The 27,870-nt window shown below is 31.8% G+C and overlaps 1 protein-coding gene across 1 annotated transcript; it reads left to right on the top strand.

The window, feature by feature from the left end:
* The first annotated feature begins 623 nt into the window (after positions 1-623).
* Positions 624-27,870, top strand: LOC134722325 (scavenger receptor cysteine-rich domain-containing group B protein-like). The gene is made up of 15 exons (XM_063585934.1): positions 624-654; positions 1,018-1,041; positions 3,568-3,706; positions 4,789-4,955; positions 7,321-7,347; positions 7,905-8,043; positions 13,000-13,166; positions 15,916-15,942; positions 16,589-16,727; positions 17,484-17,650; positions 23,422-23,448; positions 24,187-24,331; positions 25,412-25,578; positions 26,544-26,690; positions 27,284-27,870. The coding sequence occupies exons 1-15, from the start codon at positions 624-626 to the stop codon at positions 27,868-27,870; spliced, it is 2,100 nt and encodes a 699-aa protein (XP_063442004.1).

Raw genomic sequence — 27,870 nt, forward strand, 5'->3', positions numbered from 1 at the left:
GTATCAATTTTCTTGCACCAGATGCGCATTTTGACAATACATGTCTCTCTAGTGATGCTCGTGGCCAAAATATTTGAAATCCGGTCCAAAAAGTGTATTTTCCGTGTAAATATAGATACGAGAGTTTGCAATGAACTAAGGTTTGCTTCAGTTCTAATAGGAGCGCATTCATTTTATTACATTTTTTGTGTGTAAAATAACACAAATAATAACATTAAATTACTCTTTATTTATACCACAAGAAATGTTATTAAATTATAAATTCAAGCATAAAATAAATTATGTCCGTCAAAAAAATTCGCAGCGCTTTTTTGAATATTCAATTAAACCATTTAGTTAAGATACTAACCTTGTTAATGAACAATGGTTTCTTTCAGAACATTAGGTTTTGTTGGAAGGCGTCGTAATTTCGATGGTTTAGGACAACTATATCTTAATGGCATAAACTGCAACGGAGATGAACCTGATATAAGAATCTGTTTTTCAAATACATGGTTTCCCACAGGTACTTGTAATGATGATGTTATAATTCATTGCCTCAGTAAGTACAATGTAACACTGATTTAATTACATATTGACTTTTTTTATTGAGTTTCTTTTTGTCTGAAAGCGAAATAAAAAAAATGAATAAGTCTGAGATTGTGATATTCAATAGTATAAAAACTTTTACAACTTTGATTGATTTTGCTCAAATTCTGCATGTATGTTACTTTTTATAGTACCAAGAAATGGTATGGTTGCCAATGAAACAACTTCCCACAAGGAACCAACAACATTTGAAGTGAACAACTTTCTTAGGTCACAATACGGCCTTGAATAATAGGCAAAACCCCATACACATTTGTTTTAAGCTATGAAAATTGCCGAAAGGCCAAATATTGAAAAAAAAATAAACATTAAAACGAGAATACAAACGGCCTGATTTATGCACAAAACAATTTCACATTCATACAAATGATTACAGTTGACATTTATTCTTTAATAAACATATTGTATGCATAGATTTACCTTTTACAGGAGAAGGAACAGATCCAGTCAAAGGTATTTCTCCTAAGGATATATGCAATTTATTAGATATTTTACTTAAGAAATCAGTATTTTAGATTTCGATTTAACACGTTATGATCTAAAATGCCGTTTATAATCTACAGTTAAAGCTTAAAAGCAAAAAGTTCTTACAAATTAAAGACTGCTTTTTCACATTTATCAAATATTTATAAAAAAAAACAACTAAACAAATCCAATAACTTGGCAACATAAAATTCGAAACAGAGCTTTCTTACGCGCGTCTGGCTTATTATGTTATAAGCCTGGTATCTTTGATAATTATTTACGTCATAATATATTACGAATTCAACAAAGATTCATGAAAGCTGGATAAAAAAGCTATATTATAAGTACCAATACCAGTTGATTTTTTTTTAAATTTTATAGTTGTAGGAGAATAATTTACAAAAAAGCAATAAAGACTTTCTGAGTCAAAACAAATATATTATGGTAGTTTATAAGCACCGCTAAATTTTGAAATGTTCATAATGACGATTTTTTTAAATGTTTTGGAAACTTGTAGTCACATGCTGATGCAAGCATGCATGAACACGGGGAGGGGGGAGGAAAGGAGCAAAACTTTAACTTGATAACTTCCAGTGATTGGAATTTTCTAATATGCAATGATATTTTATATTATATTTGTCATGCACAAATAATACATGTAAGTACTGTACAAGATAAAACTTTACCAATGCCAATTATTTCTGTATTTGAAACAATTTGAACGATAAATTCTCCAAATTTTTTGAAAAGTGAAAATTAAAACAAAAGGTAAAATATTTGTTGGTATAACATTAATCATGGATAGACATACATTTGACCTTGTGTGTACTGCCATTTGTTCATATCTTAATGCTATTTTGGAAAGTGAAATTTTCTAAGTGGATTGATTCCCCAAAACACATTTTGTGATAAAACTGTCTTAAAATAGGACTCTACCATAAATATTATTAGACCGAGCAAGCCACAAATCATGATTTGGGGTGTTTTCTTCTGACTTTTTAACGTTATGTCTTGTATTTTGCTTTTTTCAGCGTCACATGATAGCTTATTGTACGCTGGATTTACAAGGAAATGGTTTCGAGACATTTTTTTATGAATAACGGAGATAATTCGTTAGTTCCGGTTTGAGAAATATCACTTCCAGTTTTATTTGATAATTTACTTGACACTTATTCCGAAGATATATGGTTCCATATATTCTTATACGAAAAGTACAAAAATAGCTACTTCCAGTAAAAACAAGGTTACTTTCAGTTGGTGTCATATGACTAGCAACCTAATGCAAAAAGTCCCATGGCTTTATCATGCATACATAAAGAATCAAATCAAAGATCAAAGTCTAGAACGTTAAATTTTCCTACAACCTTAATCTTAATTTGAAGGTCATCAACCAAGGACTTCAAATCAAAAGAAACTAGGACTATATTATATTTGCTGAATGAGGTACAAATGTAGCGCCATACGCGTAATTTTGAATGTAAGAGGGTAGAAAACTGCAATTTACTGTTAGCGTACCTTTTCAACCAAAATGTATGTGTAACGACATGTCGCAACTAACAATTTAGTGAAAATATGTTGCCGATATCATAAACGATTATTTAAAAGAAGTAAAAATAAGCCAAAATTTAAAATCAGAATATGACCTTGACCTTTTATCTAGACCAAATTTTTTTTGGTGAACAATAACCTCAAATCAAATCACGTATATCAAATGCGTAAGGTGGAATAACTCACATACGGAGTCTCCGAATTACTTTGTTCAAAATGAAATGTAACATCCTAAGTGTATAATGAGCATTTTGGATAAACAAATTTGTCACTTTCTTTTACGGTTGCGAAGGAGACTTATCACAAGAAAAACAGTGTTCGGGGAGAAAACTCTTACACAGAAAAGTGTTCAGTTAAACAGGGTCAGTTTCAAAAGCGTATAGACTGTATAATATTATTTACAAAAAAAAAATAAGAGGCATCTTTTGAAAAAAAATAAATGATAAAAAAATTAATCAAAACAAAACCAATAGGTCTTTCCACTGGAAATTGGAAAGACCTAATTAGAACACAGCTATGCCACTAGATACGTATTCTAGACAAGGGCTATACTTTATTTTATACGATCAATACATCGTGTTATCTAGCGGTAAACTTCATAAAACATTTTATTTAAAATGAAAACAAAAATATGTACTACAATTACAACATATTTATTTTCCATGGTTTAATTATGCTTACTTGAAGTACATACGGTCAAAACCTAAATTGAAACTTGTGATTTATCGTTTTACTGCTTTTATAACGTTGTGACAAGATGGCTAGATATTTTTTGTTCGATACAATTTTAATAATTATTTCAATTTATTTCATATTAATTTCTCAATTTAAACAGACAAATTGCAAATAAAAATAAAATAAAGGCATTTCATTTTTAAAGATTGAAATCAGGTGTAGTAAAACAAATTTCGTTATTCTATATTTTTCCTTGTTTACAATCTAATCAAGATTACTACCTTTATGCAGGTGTCAGATTGATTGGAGGTACAGGACAGTACGAAGGTACAATAGAGATTAAAGTAAATGGAGAGTGGGGAACAATTTGTGATGATGACTTTGATATCAATGACGCACACGTTTTATGCAGAATGGCAGGATATCCGAGGTATAAATGTTTATAAAGAATTCAAAATGTGTTTTGTTGAACTAGTACATATAGTGACGACACTTAGAATAGTAAAGAGATTTAGAACAAGTTAATCTAACAGTAAGCATATCTGCTGAAAGTCGTATACATCAAAACATTTTCTAGATGTCAATCTATTGGTGAACCCGTTCTTTAGTTCAGTGATTGGAGTATAATTCACTTGTAAAAAATCATCATCTTATATTTCATTATATACCTATATGGAATAATTTTCTTTCAGAACCATAGGTCATTCTTTCTCAGAATTAACCCGGACGATACCATGTTTCAATGATATATGTGCCAAGGCATAAAAAATAAGTGTCAGCTCACTATTTTCCTTGATAAACATCTGTACATCTGCCAAAAGTCGTATTTATTAGATATCTTTTTAGATGTCAATCTATGGGTGAACCTACAGATGGTCTTTCATTTGATCAGTTCTGACACTCCCTCGGTGTGTTCTACGACAATAAAAACATTAAACTACTAGTATGCATTAGCTATAATCTATCGTGATAAAATTTTGTAGAATAACCCTCCTATTTCTTACAAATATTGGACAGCTGAAAATAACATAATTGATACTTTCAGGTTATTGGGTTTATGAACTGAAAACATCAATCAATCCCCCCAAAATTAAAACAATAAAAAAATTCACCAATACAGACTAAGAGCTTATAAAACTTTAATTCATATTTATAGAAGGTCAACTATGGTTAGTGTATTTAATGAATGTATGGTGCACATGTATTTGTCGTTTGGTTTTTATGACCTTGACCTTTTTTTTTTTGGTATCAGTTTATGTTGATCGAATAGGTGAAATAAAGCTTTCTATGTAGGACTACCAACATAATATACATGCTTAGTAAAAAAGGTGAGATAGATTTCAACGTGTTTTATAGATTAGATCGTTGAAATTCCCGTTTGATATTGGTCATCGTTTTGGCGAGTATGTTTTCAGTAAAAGATACAATGAATTAGCAGTGATTCACAAACCATTTGCCTTCCGTTTTCAAAAACCAACGTTTATTCATTTGATCTATTCTGCTTAATTTCAGGGCGTTGCAGGCATTTGAAAGGGCTCATTTTAGACAGGGAAATGGTTCTATTATGTTGAGTAATTTAAATTGCACTGGTCATGAGACAACTATTGATGACTGTGGATCAGCAGGATGGTTCAGAAGTACATGCGATCACATGGAAGATGCCGGAGTAGCCTGCTTAGGTATGAATATAAATATGATAAATATTTGATTACAGTGTTAACAAAACAAGTTGATGAAAGAAAAATGTTCCCCTCCTCCAAGAAAAAAACATTAGCAAAAAACAAATACCAAAATAATTAGTAAAGAAAACATATTGATTCTTTTCTTTATGTATAGTATTTAATCATACTACGATTATAACTCTGTTTATCTAAATGTCCTTTTGGCCATATTTTCGGCCACATGTCTGTCCGTTTCTTGAATTTCCATTTCATCTTCCTTCATATATAGGCGTCTTTAAATTTGTTAGCGGTCTTCATTTTAACATGTTTTCCGGGTAGTACAGGTCAAATTCGTTGATAATTAACTTATCATTGTTATATCTTGTAGCGTTATCACGAATGACATTTTTGGTATTTGTATTTGTTTTCATGTCTGCATATTTCACCGTATGATGCCTATTTGATCTATTGTATTTGCTTCTGATTGTGGATCAGCAATTCTCTTCAACTTCTTACCTTATATTGGTGTGAACATTCTGTTTGAATTTTGGTTGACCGAGTTATTGAATTGGCTCACAGTTCGGTTGTTTATTCATACTTCTTTATCCTCTTTGGCTGTTTTCAAAAACGGGATGTCCAGTAGATATGGTATCGTTTTTGTGGAAGTTAAGCAATGCATCCTTTGAAATATACTACTAGTATAAAGACTATTTCTTTCTTATATGTACTGCCACTTTTTAACTATTTAAGCGAGATCAGACCAAACATTTTTTGATTGAGTAAAGTCTGCCAATAGATATTTTATCGTGTGTTTTTCTATGTTGTGATGTTATGCTATTGTTTCAGAAAAAGGGAGAAGGTTTGGATCCATTAAAACGTTTAATCCCGCTGCAAATGTTTGCACCTGTCCTAAGTCAGGAATCTGATGTACAGTAGTTGTCGTTTGTTTATGTAATATATACGTGTTTCTCGTTTCTCGTTTTGTTTATATAGATTAGACCGTTGGTTTTCCCGTTTGAATGTTTTTACACTAGTAATTTTGGGGCCCTTTATAGCTTGTTGTTCGGTGTGAGCCAAGGCTCCGTGTTGAAGGCCATACTTTAACCTATAATGGTTTACTTTTAAATTGTTATTTGGATAGAGAGTTGTCTCATTGGCTCTCACACCACATCTTCCTATATCTATATACATATTTCATGTAAATTGTGCTGTGTTATATGTCCAGATTAGTACGTTTCACATCAACTGCGAGATTTTGTTCATAAAATCAATAGCATGTATCTCCACACCTTCCATTGGCAATAAGACACTATATTTGTATTATGTAAAAACACGACCGATAACTTTCTGTGTAGTTCATCGTAATTTCTCCATGAAGTGATTAGTATGATCTAATTAATAGATGCTATTGTATGTAATCACTGTATATAATTTACGGCTTTATTTGTTTCTGAAATATTCGAAAAGGGGCAGGATCTGGAGAATTTGATTGACATGACTTTCTTTTATTGTATTGTTAGTCCGAATAAATTCATTCGTGGTCCTAAAGCATAATAAGATCTTGCGTTTGTGTCCCCAAATATTGACCGTTGACTAAACTGTTGTAAAAAAAAATCACGCATCATCATGATCACATCCATGCATAACTGTGAGAACAATATACTGTTCATAACTTAAAAAAATGGCACATTCTTGACAAGAATGTGATCATCATTAAACTTGAAAATGAATAATGACTCTTCTAGAAAGCAATATGTCATTACAAGTCTAATATCTGAATTTTACTTGTTACAGTAATTGTTGCAAAAATGATGTTGAAAATAACAAAATTATAAAATGAAATGAAAAAAATTTTCTCCCATTCAATCCAATAAATTTAAAATTTTCGTTCGTTAAATAAAGACAACAGTAGTATACCACTATTCAACACTCGTGAATCTATGAAAAAAACAAACAAATCGGAGTAACAAACTAATACTGAGGGAAACACATTAAATATAAGAGGAGAACAACGACACAACATTTAATTGTAGCGCACACAGAAACGGACTAAGCATTAGACAAAATCCGATGAGAATAACAAATACAACATCAGATGTTGACAGTATTACCTGAAACATTTAGATAAAACATACGATGTCTTGATGTCAAATTTCAATCATGTTAACGACTATAAATGATTTGATCAAACATATTTACCCCTGTAGAAATTCCTGATTTACGATGAATAACAGGAATATTGTTTGTTCTGTATACGTATCGTTCCTCCTCCTCCTCCTCCTCCTCTTCCTTGTCCTTTTCTCCTTTCTCCGCCTTCTCTATTGCCAATGAAATCTACTTAGCATTTATCACCTCACGGCCTTTTTTAAACTTCATTTTGTAGGAAATAAAAGGGAGAAAACAGTACAAGGTAATATGTACAACATAGCAGGTCTCAATGTTATGGAGACCCATAGTCTGGTTTTTTAAAATGATAAAAGTCATGTTTATGAAACAAAAAAGTATGCTTACCGAATAAACTGCATTTGATTGTTTTACTACATCATTATTAAATGCGACAAGCAAAAAACAGATTAAAATCTAAAAGTATGTGACCGTTTAATCGTTAGACAGATTGGTTATTTTCCCGTCCTTTAATTGGGACTTTTGTTCATTTAATGCTGACGTTTCCAGTAAACTGTAGATACATTATCTATGAAAGTACTGTAACAAACTGGTAAATCAAGATTAAGACCAGTTCTGGAAACTTTAAATACATGTATTATGATTATAACCATAGTTAACACAAGAAAGGCTTAGAAACCCACTCCACCACCATATTTGTAGCTTCTGTACAACAAGTAATGCGTAATAAAGTAACAAGTTTTTAAAACAAAGATAACATACTTTTTCATCTTGTTGATCTAAACATATATTTGTGTTGTTGTTTTAACAGCATCGATTATATGTGTTCTTTACTACATTTAGATGTAAGACTTATAGGAGGCAGTGGCCCATATGAAGGAACCATAGAATTAAACATAAATGGTGTGTGGGGCACTGTGTGTGACGACGACTTTGATATACATGACGGTAATGTTATATGCCGTATGGCAGGATATCCTAGGTAATATATATTTTTCTAGAAATTATACTATTAAAACTAGACTACCTTCGTACAAAGATTGTACACTCGCACACATGTTTTTCCTGCCAAATTATGTGGGTGCATCTTCTAAGTCTGGAGCATTTAAATCCGCAGTAATCCTTTTTGAAATTCTATCATGGCAACGTATTTTTTTATCGTTTTGGTTAACTATCGACAGTCAGTATAAAAAGAAGAAAAGTAGTGACAGGTAAAAGAGTTCCCTATGTCGTAACCCAGGGCTTCTGTTTCACGAATTCGAATGAATGCAAAATCTGACATTAACTTAAAAAATAAATCACGGATAAAAATGTTTTGTGATACAATTATTATCATATATGGATCTCCATTCTGTCAATACTTTTTTTTTATGCCTAAGAACACACATTTTTTTTTGGTTGTCACGAATTCGGAGAGGTCTGCACACGGAGAAATATGTATAGCCTTATCAAATTCCTAATGTATCTATCACATTCCAGGAGTTAGTAATTCAGTAACTATCATTGGTTTCTGTCTGTCATATTTGCAGTCCATCTGATTATTGATTAGGGCATTTTACAGGTTTGCAAACTGTCTAAGAATGTTCTTATGTAAAGAAAAGTCTGTGATAATATACATATATGACTAGCATTATATTGCAAACAAAAACCAAACATGTTTTCTTTTGTTTTTTGAATCTAGGAAAATAAAATAACACTATCTTATGGTTATGATATTTTAGTAGCACTTTTCTATATAGCACTCATCAATTACATGCACTAAAACAGCTAAAACATAAATTTGTGATGAGCTTATAACTTGATAAAATTAAAATGTACTGCTTAATCAACAGAGTTTAACTTTGCAAGATTGAGTAGAATACTTATTTTACGAATTATGAATAAGTGTTAAATCAACAAATTAAGAAATAAATTCCAGTTCCTTAGTACTGACTACTGAACAAATGAATACCTATGACTAACAGCCTATCAGCAGCGGTATTGACTCAATGCTTACAAATATAAATTCTTCTTCATTTTACATTTAATAGATCTGCAGAAGGTTGCATTTCTGTAAAAAAAACCAAAAAATAGACAATGTAATTTCCCTTTGCGGCTAAAACTGTGACACTTAACTATAAAGTTTCGTGAAAAATTATATCCTAGTATGACAAATTGATATGCACTACTATTTTATTTAAAGGTCAAAACATTGGGCTGTGCGGCACATTTTGAACATGTATATGCCCTGAACGTGTTAGAGTTTGAACTTATATTAAATTTAATACTATTTCACCATACACGTTTATTGGGAAGTTTACACTATATCAGGGCTGTACTTGAAAGTAAAGCTTTTTGTATTAATATTTGTTAAGCTTGTCGTACTTCTACTTTTGATTTTTCAACCCTGTATACAACCGTTCCCCATGTAAAATGGAAAAATCGCCTAAAAGAAATTATCCACAATGCCTTTCAACATAAAAATGGTAGCATACGCTATAAATTTATTACTTTGGGATTTCATAAGGCATATTTCGTTAATAGTGACAAATAAAAAGGTAAAGTATGCTACAGAGAAGAACAAGTGGTCAGTATGCTGGAGTTCCTTATCGACACCATATTTGTTGAGTTTGGAGACTTTTCCAACAAAGTGTCGGCATTCCTATGGGAACAAACTGTGCGCCTCTTCTTGTCGACCTCTCCTTTTTTTCAATTGAATCGGAGTTCCTCCAGACACTTGTCAAAAACAAGAGGATCAAAGAAGCCAGATTATTTAATTTCACTTTCAGATATAATTTGATGATGTTCTTTCCATAAAAATTCCGAGCTTTTCTGATTGGGTTCCCCAGAACTAGAGATTAAAGAAACAAAAGACACCGCTTCCTCCGCCTCATTTTTAGATTTATATCTCGAATTTGATTTACACAGTCATTTCAGTACCAGAATCTATGACAAACGAGACGATTTTAATTTTGAAATTATAAATTTCCCCCACCTTAGTAGCAACATACCAACTTCACCTGCATATGGGATATATATTTCTCAACTTTTCGATATTCAAGAGCTTTCATTTGTCTTTGTTCTATTATAAATATTACTTTTACTGTTGAATGGTTATTTGTGATATCCGTTTGACGTGGCTCGGTACTTATACATCTCGTCAATGTGTGTGCATTGGCTTTCATTTTTTTGTGGTTTGTTTTGTATATGCGACTTTTTGTATTTCTTTTGTTCTTATTACGTGACTCTGTACTTTAAAATATACCGTCAGTATTATTTTGGTCTATTATATGTCATTATGATATATTTCTATTATGAATTACTATATACGTTGAACCACAAACGACAAAATCATTCAATCGCGTAGTGGAATTATCTATTTTTGGATTCTCATAAATTCTACCTATAACTTTTGGACTAGTTTAAATCTCGGTCTATTTCTGTAATTTGTTCTTACATACTTTTGATTTTTTAACTCTGTATGCTTACATTGCCTATGTAAATTTTAAAACTGTTTGTATGCACATTGAACGACAAATTTATGTGACGTATACAAATTTTATGACGTCAGACACTCAAGTCAATCCATGTGTTCGTAGATAGATGTTTTTGTGTTTTGTTAAATTGTCCCTTTTAAAATTGTTATGCGATGATGACTGATGTTCCCATATTTTGACTACTTTATTAATTGTGACTGTTTATTTAACGCATCATGTAAATATAACGGAATTTGATGAGATGGTTATTAAAGAGAGAGGGTTAGCGCTATAGAACGAGGTTTAATCCACCATTTTCTACATTTGAAAATGCCTGTACTAAGTCAGGAATATGACATTTCTTGTCTATACGTTTTTGATGCGTTTTGTTATTTGATTTTGCCATGTGATTATGGACTTTCCGTATTGAGTTCAGCATTTTTGTGATTTTACTTTCTACTAACGGTTAGTACGGTTAGTACTAATTAAGGAAGAATTTTTGGCTCCAGAGAACTAACTACTGAGCCAATGAATACCTCGGTTTTGTAGCCCATAATGTCAGCAGTAGTATAAACTCAATTCATTCGAATATATTTTTTTCTAATTTTAAGTTTGGTGTCTCTGAAGCTCTTGTTATAGATCAGAACATAAATTACAAGAAAAGATGGTCAAATACAGAGTGTTTTGATGAACTCCTTAAAAAAATGAAATCTATTTGTTTGAGTTGCGACACTAGGGAAATGAGTCAGATGAAGCCAAAAAACGTTAATCGGTACCTAAGACATGAACGTGCAAACAAACAAAACCGAAAAAAACCGTCGTGATCAAATTCAGAAAAAAAACTCTCACAATGAGAGGCGAAAAATACCTAAAAGTCTTTCAAACTCCCACTTCGAAAAATACATAAAACACTTGGACTTTGATCTTGCAAAACACAATAGTAACTTTCAAGTACAATGTATTGGACTACTAGTTCGTTTTTTATCTTAATGCTAACATATCATTAACGTAATCAAATAATTTACAATGTTCTTCTACTTCTAGGTTGCCCTTTCCAAATACAGCTGATTCTCAAATCACGCCTCTTTGTTTGGGGGGAAGGGGGGGGGGGTATGATATTTATTAGTAATTTGATTTGTTGAAATACTGGTTCCCAGATATGATCTCTTTGATTCATCTCATAGAAATATAATTTGGTACAGTTACCTGAATAAAAGCATTCTATTGCGAGGGAAAATGTATTCTGAAGTAGGCAAAGAAAGTACAAATGTACGGTTAGAACACAATTCAAGTAAAAGTTAAAACTCTAACAAATTCAGGGCATATAAATGTTGAAAATATGCCGCACAGCCCTATGTTTTGACCTTTTGAATAAACTAATGAATTCGAGAATAAAACAATTCACGAAACGTCATAGTATTAGTGTCACAGTTTTAACCGCACAAGGAGTTCCCATGGGAAAAAATCTCTCACAATGAGAGGCGAAAAATACCTAAAAGTCTTTCAAACTCCCACTTCGAAAAATACATAAAACACTTGGACTTTGATCTTGCAAAACACAATAGTAACTTTCAAGTACAATGTATTGGACTACTAGTTCGTTTTTTTTTATCTTAATGCTAACATATCATTAACGTAATCAAATAATTTACAATGTTCTTCTACTTCTAGGTTGCCCTTTCCAAATACAGCTGATTCTCAAATCACGCCTCTTTGTTTGGGGGGAGGGGGGGTATGATATTTATTAGTAATTTGATTTGTTGAAATACTGGTTCCCAGATATGATCTCTTTGATTCATCTCATAGAAATATAATTTGGTACAGTTACCTGAATAAAAGCATTCTATTGCGAGGGAAAATGTATTCTGAAGTAGGCAAAGAAAGTACAAATGTACGGTTAGAACACAATTCAAGTAAAAGTTAAAACTCTAACAAATTCAGGGCATATAAATGTTGAAAATATGCCGCACAGCCCTATGTTTTGACCTTTGAATAAACTAATGCATTCTAGAATAAAACAATTCACGAAACGTCATAGTATTAGTGTCACAGTTTTAACCGCACAAGGAGTTCCCATGGGAAATAGTATTGTCTATATTTATTAAATGCGACCTGAAAGGAACTGTCTTTTCTACTTTTCCTTTACACTATGTTAAAAGAGGAAAAACGTATGACGTCAGTTGAGATTTGGATTCATTTGATTATGACATCAGTTTGAACTGCTTAAAAATAGTTTAAATTGAGATCGTCCTTTATGATATAAATATAATTTACTGTTATAAACATTTTTTTTGCATTTGCAGTTCTCTTTTTCTTAACATTCAAATTAACAAAATACAATAACAAAAGGATTTATTTTTAAGTTACTGTAGATATATTCTCTCATTCAAGTAGCTCGGGACCATTATATTTTGACGAGATGAGGATTAGAAATTATATCTCGTTTAACTGCTAATACAACACTTAAATATGATTTATTTTAGTGCGTTGCAGGCATTTCAAAAGTCTCATTTCGGACAGGGAAATGGTTACATTATCTTGAGTCATTTACATTGCACTGGGCACGAGACAAATGTTGACAATTGTGGATCAGCAGGATGGTACAACACTAACTGTGATCATGCAGAGGATGCCGGGGTAGCATGCTTAGGTAAGACTATAAATCTAATTAAATTACGGAACTATACAATTCCGACATTTACTCAATAACATGAATATGATCGAAGATAAGTATGTTTACATTTACTAACTGAAAATAACATTTAATCCGGACCACACCAGTCATTTACAGTTTAAAAATAGAAGTATATATAGAAAAAAATTGTTGGCTCTGCATTGGGGTGAATAATATTCAACTTCGCTGTGTACGTATGTCCGTCTTTCAAATGAAATGGTGTCTCAAAGTCTAAAAATCAGAGCTTCCTAAAATTTGTAATTTGAAAAATTGAAAAAAAGAAAACGACAATCCATAGATTACATGCATCCGAAATGCGGGTTTCTAGGTTTAACCTCATCGGGAACGCTCCAGGCTGAATATTTGAAAGCCACGAGTGTACAAGAACTAAAAGGATTGTGAGGTATAAGAATAAAGGGAACTTATTGTTTTTTAATTAAATCCATCTATGTTCATCGTTGCTGGCAGGAGTTGAAACATTGTTTTTTTGGTAGTTACAAAATGAATAAAAGGGCGTTAAAGACCCTGAGTTGGTCGTTAACATTCACACATACAGCTTTTCATAATTTACCATACAAACCACAATAATTATTAACTGATTTTACCTTAAACTGATTTCATAAATGCTTTAATTCGATTTTTTTTGGCATGCTTTTCTAGTTATTCTTCGATAATTTCGTCAAAAGTAAAATCACAAAAATACTGAACTCAGAGGAAAATCAATTTGGAAAGTCCATAATCACATGGCAAAATCAAAAAAACAAAACGCATCAAAAACGAATGGACAAGAAAAGTCATATTCCTGACTTGGTACAGGCATTTTCAAATGTAGAAAATGGTGGATTAAACCTGGTTCTATAGCGCTAACCCTCTCACTTTAATAACAGTCTCATCAAATTCCGTTACATTTACATGATGCGTTAAATAAACAGTCACAATCAATAAAATAGTCAAAATATGGGAACATCAGTCTTCAAATGAGAACGTCACATCGAGCCCATCAATTCAAAATATAAACGTAAACAAATACATTGTACTTCCGGACAGTCCAGTTACTACTAGTACCACATTTATTTACTGTTTTCAATTTGTGTAGTTTTGTTTATTTGATTTGTTGTCTGATAAGCTAAATTTACTCCTTTAACATTTCTAATCAACCAAAATTATGAGTTTAAAACGATGGTCATGTTTCCATATGTGTATAATGAAGGAAGATGTGGTATGATTGCCGATGAGACAACTATCCACAAAAGACCAAAATGACACAAACATTAACAATTAAAGGTCACCGTACGGCCTTCAACAATGAGCAAAGCCCATACCGAATATATTCAGCTATAAAAGGCCCCGATAAGAAAATGTAAAACAATTCAAGCGAGAAAACTAACGGCCATATTTATGTAAAATAATGAACGAAAAACAAATATGTAACACATAAACAAACGACAACCACTGAATTACAGGCTCCTGACTTGGGACAGGCACATACATAAATAATGTGGCGGGGTTAAACATGTTAGAGAGATCCCAACCCTGTTTTACTAAATGTAAAAGACATGATTTAATACAGCAAATGCGTATAGATGTGTCAAGTTTAAATTTTATCAATTTAATAATTCTCTTGTAACAACCTTCATTCTGTATTAAACTTCACTAAATAATACTAGTCTCATGTACGTTATAATGTATGCCTTGTAAAACCTTTACTGTGAAAGTATAAAGAATACAAAACTCATAATTAAAGTGCAAAGCTACACCACAACGCCGCTGCTATGTTTATTAAATATGTTACACATGAACATTCATAAACACATTATACACAACTATATACTTCACACAATATGATACCAAAAAGAAAAAAAACCAACCCTCCAGTCCTATCAATCCTATATATAATTAATTGAAAAAAGGGGGGACTTTTAGAATAAATTAAAATTTACAAAGTATTTAGAAAGAGGACCGACCGCTTTTGCTGTCGTGCTGAATGACCGAAACCCCCGTTTCGGCGGGAAACTGACCACACGATAGGTACGACACCTATATACATCATGAACAGACAAGAGAAAATAATTTCACTCTAATTCACTGCGTTCAACCGTATGAAATTATATCGTTAATGATTTCATACCTTTGGTTTTTATGCTTGAATCGTGACCGACAGATTACTGTGCAGAAGATAACTGAATCGTTATTACGATAATTTTCAACCAACCCGTTACTCAATTTTATTTGTTTTACACACACATTTGCTGTTTTGCACTAAATAACATAACTCATATTAAAGGGATACATAAACATTAACTTGATATTAAATTTTGTTTATCGTTATTTATTTATTTGGGTTTTGGAAATTTTAACTATGGATTATTGCTCTGCGTCTCGTATAAAAATCAATTGGTAAAGTTGGTAAATGAGATATTTGATGAAATTTTAAGTTGATGCCTTATTCTTACTGATCATGATAACAGGAGTAGTGGTGTACTCAGAAAACTTGTTTAACCATACCTCATGTATATGTATTATGTCGAGTCAAGAATCTAACCAATATTGATACACAGAGCGTTGATTTTTGTTTGACATTAAAGACCGTATGTTAATTCTTATATGCAGTACTTTCGTTACTTTTGGTGTTCATCTACAATTACTGATGTGTTCCTATCTTCCCAAGATATTTACGACTCTACTGTTGATCATGCCGGGACACATTTTAATCTTTCTTTTAAAGGAAATCAAAGAAATGAAACAGTTCAAGGTAATGTCAATAAAATCGCAAGTATTTGACACGGTAAGTGATAGCTTAACTACTTGGAGAAGATCCGAACTGACCACATATATCCGAGTCAACAGAATTTTCAGATCCACCTTTACATGTAAGATAATAGCTCAAAAAGATCAGGATCCAAAATATAATATCCTTTTAGTCCATTAATAGATTGGATATTTGGCCGTTTTTATAAGAGTTTTTGCTTGATGTAGATACTACTGTTTCTATTTTTTTTTTATAGGATATATAATCTAAAGGGACTAGAAGATTCCCTTGAACAATGTAGTAGTCTTTAAATATATGTAGATTGAACCTTAGTTGGTACAAAAATGCCCGTTTTAAGAAAACAGTAATTAAATGTCATAGATTTAGCATTTGTATGTGCGTCACTGATGAGTCTTATGTAGACGAAACGCGCGTCTGGAGTACTAAATTTTATTCCTGGTAGATTTGTTAATTATTGTACAATGCAACGCATAGTGTTAATTAAGATGTTCTACAAAAACAATGCGAAAGTAATTGATAAAATAGTACCACCTTTTTCGTCGAATGTCCGTAGATTTGTATTTTCTTTCTTATTATTTTAACAAGTATAAAAAATTGACTTTTATTTGCATTTAATTTTATTGTTGAGGTGTAAGACTAGTAGGAGGAAAGGGACCATTTGAAGGAACCATAGAATTGAATATTAATGGTGTATGGGGTACAGTGTGTGACCATGATTTTGATATACATGATGGAAATGTTATATGTCGTATGGCAGGGTATCCGAGGTAGTTTAATGACTGCATAATTGTTATTGTTTATATAATATCTAGTGTGGGAAACATATTGCTTTTTTTACGCTTTCCAAATTAGCATGGTTAAATTTATCATAAATAGAGCAAACACTAACATATCTGTCATATAAAAATTAACGTGTTTTGTCGATCAGATTAAGTAAGGTTTGTCTACCGATTGATAAAGGCATTGAAGTACAATATTTAACCAACTTTATTTCGTTGTATTTCATTTTTTGGTGTTGACATAAATCATTTGACACGTTAACATATTGCAGATTCACATTTTACGGACTTCATCAGCAGGCTACCGTTTCACAAAAAAATGTACGAATTACGTTTACAATTTAACTAATAAGTACGATAAAATTCTTCTTACGGATTGTTTATGAAACAGTTAAATACTAACGATTCAGTAACTTTTACAGATTGAATCAGAGATTTTGACATTTTGAGTGTGCATTCGCAGAATCAAGTTTATTGTGAATTACTCAGTTTTTATTTGTAATTTAGATTTTACTCTTCATAATTGAAAAACTAACTTACTGTCGCAGTATACCTTTATGATTCAATCTGAATTTGATGTTGTCAGAAATATGTGACTCTACTATATTCATTTTTTTTTGGGAAAGTTTGACAACAATTTATGATGAAGAAACAATGAAAACAACTGAAGTTTTAGATGCAAGGTTCCTTTTCGTTTAAATACTATTTCTCTAACATGTATAACTCCTTTTTTTTACGTTTCAGAGCAATACATACATTTGGACAAGCTTACTTTGGCCAAGGTAAAGGTTCTATTATGTTAAGTAATTTGGACTGCAGTGGTTTTGAAGATAGTTTGGAGAGTTGTAATTCAGCAGGGTGGTACAAACATACTTGCGACCATTCGGAAGATGCCGGAGTTGAATGCTTAGGTAATGATAGATTTACATTTAATCTTAAATCTTGAATACAAGTTATCTGCAATAGAAATGATAGATGATTAATTTCTCCATTTATAGTTTATAGGCGATAAATTAGTTAATGCTGTAGATAAGTACGACAATAAATGTTATGTTGGTTTCTTTGTTATATATTTTTTTGCAAATATCTGAGCACTTCCATTTATAAAATAATAAAAAAAAAGAAAACAGATTTCATTTTAAGTATATTTGGTTAGCTTTTATTAAGAGAGTATTGATTGGACCATAGTGTCAGTAGAAGAGGAAAACATGGCATCAAATACGGAATGCAACCCCGATGTCATTACTCCTTACATATCTGTTAACATAACATAAAGTTTCCTTGGCATATGTGTATAGCTCAACGTTGAGAGTTGTCAACGGACATCGAGGGTCAGTTATGGTTCATCATGCAAAATCATAGCACGTTATATTCGTTTACATACTAAAATGGGTCGAAAAAATATACCCTTGATTTTGACAGGAAATTAATCGAACACTTCATTTTAGTAAAAAAAAGATATGAGTCATAAACATATATCTAATGAGTTCCAATGCACCATTTGTATATGGTGTTTCTGTAGATCATTTTGGAAACTTGATGTTGTATGATCACATATACTAAAGCTTGTACACATGATAAAAAGTGAAAGCATGGTTGGTTAGCTTGCAGTGTTGTTTTGATTTGTTATATGAAATCAAATGTTATCTGGAATTTTGTCTTTAGTACAGGACAAGAGAAAACTTGACTCATCATATATAATTCTTCAGAAAAAACTAAACAATTTGAGACTAATAGGCAAAACATAATGTTGGTACATTTGTATAATGAAAAACTACACATGCATATTTGTCCATGTATGTATACTCCTTTGTTATAATTCATGATATTTCAGTGAAATATTGTAAAAAGATAAATATTCTGATAGAACGGAGTCTCAAAAACACATTTTTATTAAAAGAAAATTGCCTTGAAATATGACTCCACCACTAGCCATACTCGGTGATCTGGGGAGCTTTTAGGTTTATATTAGTAATATAGTGATAATGATTCGGCGCCGGCGTTATCTGATTTCTTCTAAGCTTTATACTTTAGAAGGTAGAAATCCTGGATGTTTCTTACTTTTTATGTAGATGCCTCATATTATAAAGTAATTACTTGAAAAAAATTTAGATTTTTTGTAATGTTAATTTCTTTCTTATAATGAGCAAGAAGATAACTTTAGTTAGTATATGCGTACCTTGTTAAATCCTCAGGCATATCTGACAGATTTCAAATGAGTTCGTCCTCATTTCATAGATGAGTGAACAAGGTTAAGTTTTCGTGGTCAAGTCCATATAACAGATACTATAAGCAAAAGATCTATTATAGTTGGTGTATGGCATACTTGTAAGGTGAACATGGCCATCGGGCATGTGTCGTCTGACCTTGACCTCATTTTCATATTTCAGTGATCAAGGTATTTTTTTTGTGTTTTTTGTTCTTTATTATACTATATGCAATATGTCAACTATATGTACATGTCAGTCTCTCAGTTTTTTTTTTTTGACATTAATTTCATTTTCACGGTTCATTGATCGATGTTAAGTTTTGATGTATGGTTTGTTTTTGTCTAAAAATATACAAAAGGTCAAATATATTTGTTTTATGGAAGGATTATAAAGGGTACTCTCTCTTACATGGTTCATCTACCTGAGTCTGCGGCTATACTTGCGGTCGGGAGGTTAATCGGGTTAGTTATACGTTTGTAAAGAGTAAAAACGTTCAATTTAATGTTAAATATACAGATTTTTGTCATATGATAAGAACGAAATCCAATGAAGTGTCACTTTGCTAAAATGATATATATCATAGAACATTTTCCACCTGTAAAACATGTCATAGTCTGTTATGGCATGGTATTGGTTGCAAAAATTCGATATTTTTCATTTAAATGAAATAATTTTTTTCGTTTGAATGGTATATTTGTTTTCATTTAGATGCATTTTTTATATTTAAATGGTATAATTTTTCATCTAAATGATATATTTTTCATTTAAATGCAATATTTTTTATTTAAATGGTATAATTTTTCATTCAAATGGTGCAATTTTCATTCATGTGCAATATTTTTCATTCATTTGGTATAACAAATCATTTTTATGCAATATTTTTTTATTCCATTGGTATATTTGTTTTTATATTTACATATATAAGCAATAATAGCATTAGGAAAATTTCTTTGACGTCTCAAGGTCAAATTTGCAACAACGTTTGTGATTGGTCGAAAATTGATTGGATTTCTCCTCTTTGTTTCTAACCATGGGTGACCAATGATAAAAAAAAACTGCTTCAGAATTTCGCCGCTCTAACTAATTCTGACGTTCGTGCGAGCCCTGCACTGGCTGTTTTTATTAAAATCTTGTGGTCCTGACTAGTATTTCTATTGCAAATTTTCGATGGTCACAACGTTCGGGCCACTTTTCACAAACTTCCATTGTATATAGATATATATGCAACTATACCTTTTTAAATAGATTAGACTTTAAATGGTTTTACTCTGGTCATTGTTTGGGGCCCTTTATGAATTTCTTTTTGGTTTGAGTCAGAGATCCGTGTTGAAGACCGTGCTTTGACCTATAATGGTTTACATTTGAAAATTTGACTTGGATGAAGAGTTGTCTCACCGGCACAAACAACATCTTCTTACATCTATATACAACGTAAACTAGAAGTTTCTTAGATTGTTTTCTTTTGTTTTAAATTCTTTGCCGCGCGTTGTGTAGTGTTTGAGAGCTCAATCTTAAAGAACAAGATTTATTTCAGTTCTATTTGTAATTAACTTTGAACGAATTTCCAGTTATTGCAATTACTCTTATGTTGGTGCTTTGTGTCAGTTGTATTACAATTAGTTTGTTTGTGTGTGTCTCCTTCCGATCTTCTGAGTTAATCTAATTGCAACTGATTGTACAGGTTGTTATTCTACTGTACTGTTATACGCCTTTCCGGGATTAGGTGGAGGATTTTGGATTCCGCTAACATGTTTAACCCCGCCACATCCTGTATGTATGTGCTTGTCCCAAGTCACGAGCATGTATTTCAGTGGTTGCCGTTTGTTGCATTGTTATATGCAATTGTGTTCGTTCAAATGTTTGTACATTAATTCGGTCGTAAGTTTTCTCGATTGAATGTTTTACATTTGTGATTTCGGGGCCTTTTATAGCCGACTATGCGATGTATGCTTAGCTTATTGTCGAAGGCCGTACGGTGACTTATAGCTGTTGATTTCTGTGTCATTTGGTCTTTTGTGGAGAGTTGTTTCATTTGCATTCATACCACACCTGTAGTTTAGTGGTTGTCGTTGGTTCATGTATCGACTCATATTTGATATTTTGTAAATTGTTTTGTTATGTATAATTAGGCTGTTAGTTTTTTCGTTTGATTTTTTACATTTTCATATCGAGCCTTTTATAGACGACTTTACAGTATCAGGTTTTTGTCATTGTTGCAGGCCTTACGATTGTCTATAACTGTTTACATCCATTTCATATTTGAACTTCGTTGGATTGGTTGCAATCACATTCCATCTCTTCGTTTTTATATTATATACCCGACTTCTGAATTCGTGTTTTCATGAACAAGCATGACATATTTGTCATTTGTTAACATTAATAAACTTGTGTTAAATAAGAGTCATTCTGTATTTGTTTATTTGTTCGGGTGGGAGACAGAAAGATTTCATATATGAATATGATTACCTGGTAAGAGCTGAAAAAAGATACCAAAGGGACAGTCAAACTCATAAATCTGTAACCGGAGAGCACGTATCTACTCTACAAATTCATATCGTCACCACCGGGATTCGAACCCCGGTCGTCTGGGTGACAGTCAGTGCTTTAACCCACTGAGCCAAAGAATCGCTTCCCTAGCTCAGTTGATAAAGACTGGCTATATATGTTCTACCTGTACTAAGGGGAAGCAACCCCGCTACAAATCTAAAACAAACTGACAACGTCATGGCTAAAAATGAAAAAGACAAACAGAAAACCAATAGTACACATGACACAACATACACAACTAAAGAATAAACAACACGAACCCCACCAAAAACTAGGGGTGATCACAGGTGTTCCAGAAGGGTAAGCAGATCCTGCTCCACATGTGGCACCCGTCGTGTTGCTTATGTGATTACAAATCCGGTAAATAGTCTAATTCAGTAGGTCACATTCATGAAAGGGAAGGGAATTGTAGTTACGACGTAAGGAACATATCCGATATCATTTGTGAAACGGTTATTCCATAACGGTCAAGCAACTCGTGATGGCGTCCGTAAAATTTACGAAGGGATGATTTTTATTTTCTTTTTCCTCTTGTTTTTCTTATTGCCATTCAAAACTCTCAACAGACCAATTAACAAACCGTGTTGTATACATCCACCCTATTAAAAGACCAGTTTTTTTTTTTAATTCAAATTGATAAATGTCACCAAAAGGCAGATTTCCGTGAAGAATTTTCACAGAATAATATCAATATTTTGGTTAACAAACCTGTCTTTTTGCGATGTTCAAGATTGTATGCAAGTAAATTCAACCACCTTGTCATTTTTTGTACATTTTGTGCGTGTTAAATGTGAATAAATTTAGTGATGAGTAGCCCACCTTTACGTTTTGATGATCGCTCGTCGAATCAAAAAACAAAAATGTTTACACCGCTTGAAATGAAGTTGTAACAACATGGGATAGCATTCCATGACCCTCTCTGGAGCGCTGCATTAACTTAAGTTTTACGGAACGACCATTACATTAACATAATGCACAGCGAAATAGAAGCTTCTATTTTAGTCAAACTTCGTTATTCTCATCGTGACGTCATGCTTAACAAAAATGATATTTAAAACTGATATTAAATATTATAAGATATAAAGGTGGCTCGGGGGTCTTCCTCCATCTTGGATTTAAAGTAGCAGATACAAATTGGTCCAGAACGTTTATGAAATGTGTAAATTTTGAGAGTTGTATGTAATTCATGTGTAAAAAGGTTAATGTAAATATAGACAAATATTTTTTTTGTAGGATTTACGACTGTAATGTCTAAGAAAACATGATTTTTGTGCAAAAAAAAATAAGTATTCCTTTTTATTTCTAACTTTGCAAAAAAGGGAGTAAAGTGATTTTTTAATAGAAAGTGTTGTTATATTTATTATTTTAAAAAGATTTTCTCAAATGTCTAATCGCTTGTAGTTGTAAATCTTATTTTTTTCTGATGTATTCGTCTGGTATGGTACAGATAATCAATCATCCAGTTCATTTATTAGATTTTAATTTGGTTCTAAATTTGTACGATATATTAGGTTTACAGTTTGATTTAGAAGAAACACCGGAAAAGGTAGATTACCACAATTTGATTTTAATAAGTAATGTTATTTTCATTGTTATTAATAATTGTCATATCAGCATAACAAAATAATCTTGAATTCTATCTTAATTGTATGCTAATTCTATCCCATTTTTGGGATATTTTTTTAGAAATTTAAATATGACGTCACTTTGTGCGTTTATCGATTTGGCAAACGCGGGTGTGAATTTTTATGTGCCGGTTAAGGTTGTTTTATCTATCCATTTTTATTTTGTAATTAGTCACCGGGTTATCATGTATATCTATTACATATTAGTAGTCATTTTATAAAAATTACTGTTTGGAAAAGTATGAATTATAGTTACAATTGCATAAAAAGGAATTAAGGTTTTTGCATTGTACTTTACAGGAAGTAACAGAAGCAACACAGTAGAAGGTACGCATACTAATTTGTTTTATCTCTCTTGGATTCTTTGTTTCGAAGTGATTTTTTATTTTCCTAAAAAAGTTTGCTTATTCTTTGACATCACTATTTGAGATTACGGGAATCAGACAGACCATACCATGACAAAAAAGACAAATGGAAACATGAACAGACGAAAGTCAGCAAAATCCTTTCAAAGAAAACTTGAGCTTCATAATATCCACCAAAATGCGGCGGTAAACATCGGAAACTTGGCGCAGACTTGATAACTGCTTTTTAAGTTAAGTTGCGAAATTTTTTGAAGACAAGCAATTTACTTTGTCGTTGACAGAAAAGACCTCCGGTCTGTTTTAATAGGACTGCTTAATACCTGCGAACATGTCTGCTTTTGACCAGTCATGAGGACATGTCTGCTTTTAACCGGACCTCTGCTACTGTGTCCAGACCTGCTGCCAAGTCAATTATTGACCAGACTTGATGACAGTTCTGCTTATGAAAGATGACCGTGTTTAAGATTTTTCATATCAGACTTGAATTTTAAATAATCGCATTGTTCTTTATCCCCATTAGGCCTATGTTACATATTTTTATTCGTTTAACGCTAGGGTCTCAAAATCATTGTCGACGTTGCTTCATATGCAGTTATATATGCTTAAATTTAATTTGTATAATTTTTTTAAGCTGTTAAATAAAGCACATGTTCAAGAAAGTTATGCATTTTTGAAATCAAAGCTCATATCTGTATTTCAGGCGTTAAGCTCGTCGGAGGTGCCTGGCCTTGGGAAGGACGAGTTGAATTATTGGTGAATGGAAAATGGGGTACTATATGCCATGACAATTTTGACGTGAATGATGCTAAAGTTATTTGTACTATGGCAGGATATTCACCCACAGGGTATATACTATTTTTACAAGATTGAAATTCAAAATATTAAATTTAAAATTTAATTTGATCTCAAAGTTAAATATTTGAAGTCTTTGAAATGGTTTATCAAATTTAATGCTATATGAGGCGGAAGAGATGCCAGAAATCGCAGGGAGTTTACGTTTGGCACCGGAAGGATTCATATGACGCCATCTTGTTTTAAAGCATATTATACAGTTACAAGAGAGATGATGATGTTGCTAACGTAAATTGTTTTTTTCGCGACGTCAAACGGTGACTTATCGAAAAAAAGATGCAGTTTTCGGCAGATTTTTATCATTCAAGCTGATTTATCTTGAAAACGAGTTCATGGACCCCTTTTTTTTTGAAATGCAATTTGGTTTGATTAGGAGATTATGTGTACAAAGTTTCATGGAAACGTTAATAATGGATTTTTTTTTTAATTTGATGAATATACAGCAATTTGTTTTTTTCTATATTCATGAACATTTGATAAATTGAATTATTTGTAAGAGTAAAATGTTCATTTTTATACAATATTTATATAACTCATAAATTACACATTATTTATAACAAAACAGCGTGTGTTTATCTTTCAAAACAAAAAAAGTTATGTATGTAAAATACGTCCACCAATCCGTATTTTTGAGGAAATATCTGAAATTTAAACTTCAATTTACTAAAAAAATGGCACATAAAGTTATATATTTTTTTTTACATATTTGATTTAATCAGGTAAATAATAGCCTACATGCAAATTTTCATCAAAATTCCAATATGGTATCAAAACTGTATCGTATGCCCTTCAGTTGAAGGATATAATCATTATTTCGCGGAATTTAAAAAAAAATTGTACACCAAAAATAATGCCAAAAATTAGAAGGAGTTATTTATTTTGCATTACCTGTTGTCAAGTAAACACAATTGTTGGCAGGTAGACAACCCATTTACGTCTGCAAGTCTTTAACAAAATACAGATATCTCATCAATCAAGCGTACGGAAATCATTTAAATTCTTTTCAACTGAATGGAATTAATAATTAATATGTCTCAGCATCATTTCTGAATGATAGTTTTACATTAATTTAGGCACATACAGGCATTTGTAAACAATCATTTTGGTCATGGTAAAGGGGACATATTGTTAAATAACCTGCAATGCCAAGGGATCGAGACAAATATAGAGAACTGTACTTCGGCAGGGTGGTATAATCATAACTGTGGACACAATGAAGACGTTGGTGTTTCATGTCTCGGTAAGTTTGTTTGTTAATGACTTTGATAGTTTGAAAAGATTCAAAAGCATCGGAGTTAGAAAAAAACAATATAAAAAGGGAGATGCCAGAGATCAAATGTATGCAAATAAATGTCACTGTATGGCCTACCACAACGATAAAATAAAATCACGTAAACTACTTTGGAGTTTAAAAGTATGATATTTTAGCTAATATTAACTAACTCGTCTGTTCAGCCATAACTTTTAAGAACAACTCAAAGAACACACGTCGTCGTCACTGAAGTCGCCAACGTCGCCAATCATGGTAATGTACAAACTAAGGAACGTTCGTTATTCCGCGATAATCTCGACAACTACATCATTCGATTAGAAAAATCTTCTTTTGTTTTCATAAAACAAATGCAATCAGAGCTTTTTTTCCATGAGTTTGTCGACGGATGTCTCCAATGAAGCAGAAACTGCTTAACCTTAAAGTAAATATTCGTGTTTCCTTTGGTTTGCTCCCGTATGCGATGTTTCGTAGACTGTTATTTGTCTTTAAATGATAATGTATGTTTTTGCTACGATTTGTGCATTTGATTGCCCCTCTGTATATTGGCATATGAGCTAATAGACAAACCACTGACAGCCAATAAGAAGACTATTTACATCCAAAACTACCCTATTTACATCCAAAACTAAACTATTTTTGATTCATTCATACATGGAAATAAAAGCATGACAAACGAAAAGAAATTTAAAAACCAAAGAAATCGAGTGAATAATTTAAAAAAACAAATTAACCAAAATTTTATGATAATATTAATGAAAACTTAAATGAACTAAAGCAAACGAATAGTAGAGTATATTGGAAAATAATAAACTCCTTACTAAAAGAAGACAGATCTTCAAATGATATTCCACCGATGCAAAACCCTAGTAATAATTATGAATTTTCTTATGATGCAAAAGTTGATATTCTAAATAAATATTTTTGTTCAATAGCTAGTCTAGATGAAGAAAACAAAAATTTGCCCGACTTCGATGATAGAGGTATTAACATTTTGTCTAAAATTACAGTACTTTTAGAAGACGTTAAAGATATTATTTCTACTTTAGATCCAAATAAAGCTGTTGGTCCAGACAAAATTAGTAATAGAATGCTTATAGCAGTAAAAAATGAGATTGCACTTCCCTTATGTATTCTTTTTAATAAATCGCTCTCAAAATATATTTCCTAAAGATTGGAAATTGGCATATGTTATTCCTTTATTTAAAAATGGAGATAAGTCAATGTAATTATAGACCAGTATCACTTCTTTCTTGCGTGAGCAAGGTACTAGAAAAAATAATATATAAACATATATTCAATCATTTAGTTTCTAATAAACTTTTGTATAAATTTCAGTCTGGATTCCTACCCGGCTGCTCTACTTTTCATCAACTAATTGAGATGTATCATTCTATCGTATATGCTTTAGACAATAAATTCTATACAAGTTTAACTTTTGCCGATGTAAGCAAGGCATTCGATCGAGTATGGATAAGGGGTCTACTTCTTAATTTAGAAAGATATGGTATAAAAGGCAATCTGTTATTATGGATTGAAAGTTACTTAACAAATAGAACTCAAAGGGTAGTATTAAAAGATGCGACTTCAGAATTAGGTAATCTTAAAGCTGGTGTTCCACAGGGTTCGATACTGGGTCCTCTTTTATTTCTAATATTTATTAATGACATTGCAGATGATATGATTGGATTAAGTAGAATGTTTGCAGACGATACATCTATTGGACATACTGCTCCAGATGTAATTACTCTCCAATCTATGATAAATATCGATCTACAAAATATTAATTCCTGGGCAAATGATTGGCTAGTTAAATTCAATCCAAATAAAACTAATATCATGTTGTGTAGTAACAAAAATTCAAAAAATAACTTGATTTTTAATTTTGGCGGAGTTCAGGTAGATACAGTTACTAGTCATAAACATTTAGGCATATTTTTTAGCAGTGATTGTAAGTGGACCAAGCATGTCGATTCTTTAATAGAAAAGGTATCAAAACAATTAAATGTTCTTCGACGTTTGAAATTCCGACTAAAAAGGGAATATTTAGAAAAAATATATTTAACTTTTATAAGGCCTGTTCTAGAATATTCTTCTGAAGTTTGGGATAATTGGGGACAGTTGAATTCTGAAAGATTAGAAAAATTACAACTGGAAGCAGCACGTATTGTCACTGGTCTAACAAGCTATGCTAGCACTCAATCACTTTATTTAGAGACGGGATGGGAAACATTAAGGATAGACGGGAAGTTAAGAAATTAA

This window comes from Mytilus trossulus, chromosome 6 (genome assembly GCF_036588685.1).
Source record: "Mytilus trossulus isolate FHL-02 chromosome 6, PNRI_Mtr1.1.1.hap1, whole genome shotgun sequence".
Taxonomy (NCBI): Eukaryota; Metazoa; Mollusca; class Bivalvia; order Mytilida; family Mytilidae; genus Mytilus; species Mytilus trossulus.

Bases quoted from the DNA above. Each gene is read 5' to 3' on its own strand.
- LOC134722325 (XM_063585934.1), top strand. From the start codon at position 624: ATGAATAAGTCTGAGATTGTGATATTCAATA. The intron at 8,044-12,999 runs GTAATATATATT...GATTTATTTTAG, and splicing joins CGTATGGCAGGATATCCTAG to TGCGTTGCAGGCATTTCAAA. The intron at 26,691-27,283 runs GTAATAGAATGC...ATGACATTGCAG, and splicing joins TGTTGGTCCAGACAAAATTA to ATGATATGATTGGATTAAGT.